This window comes from Mandrillus leucophaeus, unplaced genomic scaffold (genome assembly GCF_000951045.1).
Source record: "Mandrillus leucophaeus isolate KB7577 unplaced genomic scaffold, Mleu.le_1.0 Scaffold37, whole genome shotgun sequence".
Classification (NCBI taxonomy): Eukaryota; Metazoa; Chordata; class Mammalia; order Primates; family Cercopithecidae; genus Mandrillus; species Mandrillus leucophaeus.
Window position 1 is genome coordinate 2,134,695 of NW_012103920.1, and position 3,599 is coordinate 2,138,293.

At 49.3% G+C, this 3,599-nt stretch overlaps 1 protein-coding gene across 1 annotated transcript in view; it reads left to right on the forward strand.

Moving 5' to 3' along the window:
- The window catches only part of PKD1L2 (polycystic kidney disease 1-like 2), a 139,916-nt gene that overhangs the window by 63,794 nt on the left and 72,523 nt on the right, over positions 1–3,599 (forward strand). Inside the window, exons 23-24 of the mRNA XM_011990120.1 lie at positions 744–966; positions 1,865–2,058. Coding sequence (XP_011845510.1) covers positions 744–966; positions 1,865–2,058 — 417 coding nt within the window. The remainder of the gene's footprint in view (positions 1–743; positions 967–1,864; positions 2,059–3,599) is intronic.

A 3,599-nucleotide genomic window follows, 5' to 3' on the forward strand; every position in this document is an offset into this window, starting at 1 on the left:
TAACAATTTTTAATGATGTCTATGTTATCATCCCTGGAACCTGTGGATATGTCACCTTAAATGCAAAAGGAAGGTCAGGTGCGGTAGCTCACACCTGTAATCCCAGGACTTTGGGAGGCTAAAGTGGGAGGATCACTTGAGTCCAGGAGTTCAAGGTTATAGTGAGCTGTGGTCATGCCATTGCCCTCCAGCCTGGGCAACAGAGCCAGGCCCTGTCTAAAAACAAAAACAAAACAAAACTGCCGAAGGGATTTTGCAGATGTGCTTGAGTCTTGCCCATCCTCAGATGGGGAGATTATCCTGGGTTATCCGGTGGGTTCCGTGTCATCCCAAGGGTCCTTATAAAAGGGAGGCAGAAAGGGAGGTGACTCCAGAAGACAAAAAAGTGACTTGATGACAGAAGCTAGAGGCTGGAGTGATGGAGGAAGGGGCTGTGAGCTAAGGAATGCAGGCAGCCACCAGAAGCCATAAAAGGCAGGGAAGCAGGTTCTCCCCTAGCCCTGGGAAACTGATTTTGCACTTCCAGCCTTTAGAACTCTAAGATAACAACTGTGTATTGTCTTAAGCTTCCCACGATGGTCATTTGTGATAGCAGCCATAGGAAACTAATACAATGAGCAAAGCCCGGCCTGGATTTCGGTTCCCCGGTGCTCAGGCCACACAGCTCTGCACAGCAGCCCTGATGCCCATGGGCTGGCATTGCCTTCCTGGCATCCCTTCAATAGGATTGTTTCTGAGCACAGATCCTGCTGCCCCGGCATTCACAAGGACACAGCCAGCCAACCGTGTTGAACCTGACCAGTCCTGAAGCTTTGTGGGTGAACGTGACTTCAGGGGAGGCAACCTTGGGGATTCAGCTGCACTGGAGACCGGACATCGCGCTCACGCTCAGCCTAGGCTACGGCTACCACCCCAACAAGAGCAGCTACGATGCCCAAACTTACCTCGTACCGATGGCGGCTTCAGGTAGGCCTGTGACCATTTCCTGAGCTGCTGCCTGGGGTATGATCAGCTTCACTTGGGAATCAGAAGCCATAGCAAGAAAAGCAAAGAAAAAAAACCACCCCACACATTCAGTGGCTTATTTTTTGTTGGTGTTACTATTTGCCAACATTAGGTGAGCACTTACTGTATGCCCCGAGGAAGTTTACAAGCTCATATGGAACTGACCTCATTGCAATCCTCATGACAACCCTTGGGAGAGGGAACTATCGAAATTTCCACTTTCAGCAAGGTGTGGTGGCTCACGCCTATAATCCTAGCACTTTGGGAGGCCGAACCGGGCAGATCACTTGAGGTCAGGAGTTCAGGACCAGCCTGGCCAACATGGCGAAACCCCGTATCTACTGCAAATACAAAAAGTAGCTGGGTGAGGTGGCGTACACCTGTAATCCCAGGTACTCGGGAGGCTGAGGCACAAGAATAGCTCGAACCCAGGAGGCAAAGTTTACAGTGAGCTGAGATCACGCCACTGCACTCCAGCCTGGATGACAAAGCAAGACTGTCTAAAAACAAAACAAAACAAAACAAAACAAAACAAAACGAAACAAAACAAAAACTCTACTTCCAGATAAGAACAAAGAGGTTAAGGAAAAGGAACTGGTCTGAGATCATACAGCCAGTAAGGAGCAGAATCTGTGTTTGAGCCGTTGTCTTTCTGAGTCAGCCATGCACCCCGATTGGGGAGTGCCCCTTCTTCTATGCTCCTGGTCTCAGGAGGAGAAAGTGTTCCTAGGACATCAGGGGTGGGGGCAAAACCAGCCGGGTCTGCTTTCTTGCCAAGTGGCCTCAGTCACCCTCTCCCATGATCTTAACACCCATCTCAAGGAGGCTTCAGGCTGACCTGGAACCCCCTGTCCTACAGATGAGCTGCCCACGTGGATCCTGAGCCCACAGGACCTGCGTTTTGGAGAAGGGGTCTACTATTTGACTGTGGTCCCTGAGTCTGACCTGGAGCCAGTCCCCAGCAGGGACCTCACAGTGGGCATCACCACCTTCCTGTCTCACTGTGTGTTCTGGGATGAGGTCCAGGAGGCTTGGGACGACTCAGGGTGCCAGGTAAGGAGAGAGAAGTGAAGGAGATGGGGCGGCTTGGTGGGCTGTGCCCAGCTCGTGGAGGGTCCCCTTTTGCTGCCTCTGGCACAGCATCTTGTGCCTCTCCATGGGGCCTTTCCTGTTCCTGGTGCCTGGGATACCTGCCTCATCCTTGCTTCAGCCTAAACATTGTTTCCTGGAGAAAACTGTTCTTAACTCCCTGAGTCTGATTTCCTATTGTGAACTCCAGAGCACACACATCCATAGCGTCTAACCCCAGTGCTCTTCATCCATAGCACTTAACAGAGAGGTCATTTCACCTCTACGCATGAGATCATTTAAATGACGTCTGTCTCCCTCCGTCCACTGGGAGCCCCCAGTGAGACAGAAAAAATGTGCTTTGTTCACCACTGAGAACCTGTCTCTTATACACATCTAGATGTGTATAAGAGACAGGGCAAGATCTCAGCTCACTACAACCTCCGCCTCCTGGGTTCAAGTGATTCTCCTGCCTCAGCCTCCCGAGTAGCTGGATTACAGGCACCCGCCACGACGCCAGGCTAATTTTTTGTACTTTTAGTAGGGATGGGGCTTCACCATGTTGGCCAGGCTGGTCTCAAACTCCTGATCTCAGGTGATCCACTCACCTTGGCCTCCCAGAGTGCTGGGATTACAGGCATGAGCCACCATGCCCGGCCTCTGTCTTCTTTTTCAACTTGGTTGAAATTGAAAGTTGGCCAATTATTTTTTTAAAAAATGGTTAAAGAAGAGAATCATTCAAAATGATACTTACCAGCCAGTCATGGTAGTTCACACCTGTAATCCCAGCGCTTTGAGAGGTCAAGGTGGGAGAATCACTAGAGGCCAGGAGTTCAAGACCAGCCTCAGCAACAATGTGAGATACCATCTGTACAAAGAATACAAAAATTAGTCAGGTGTGGTGGCATGCATCTGTGGTCCCAGCTACTCAGGAGGATGAGGCAGAAGGATTGCTTATGCCCAGGAAGTTGAGGCTGCAGTGAACCAAGATTGGTTTAAAAAATAACAGCACCAGGCCGGGCGTGCTGGTGCATGCCTGTAATCCCAGCACTTTGGGAAGCTGAGGCGGGTGGATCATGAGGTCAGAAGAGCAAGACTGTCCTGACCAATGTGGTGAAATGCCGTCTCTACTAAAAAAAAAAAATACAAAAATTAGCTGAATATGGTGGCATGTGCCTGTAATCTCAGCTACTCGGGAGGCTGAGGCAGGAGAATGGCTTGAACCCGGGAGGCAGAGTTTGCAGTGAGCCAAGATCATGCCACCGCACTCCAGCCTGCCAGCCTGGTGACAGAACAAGACACCATCTCAAAAACAAAACAAAACAAAACAAACAAACAAAACAAAACAAAACAAAACAAAACAGCAAACAAAAAAAGGTCCTTACCCTAGCTTAATCATTGTACTTAACTTAAAACTATAAATGTATGTTCATTCACCAATCCTTGGATAACCAGAGTTTTCCTGGTTATATATACCTGTTGTTTGGAATTTTAGTTATCTTCATTCCAGAAACCACTCCCATTAC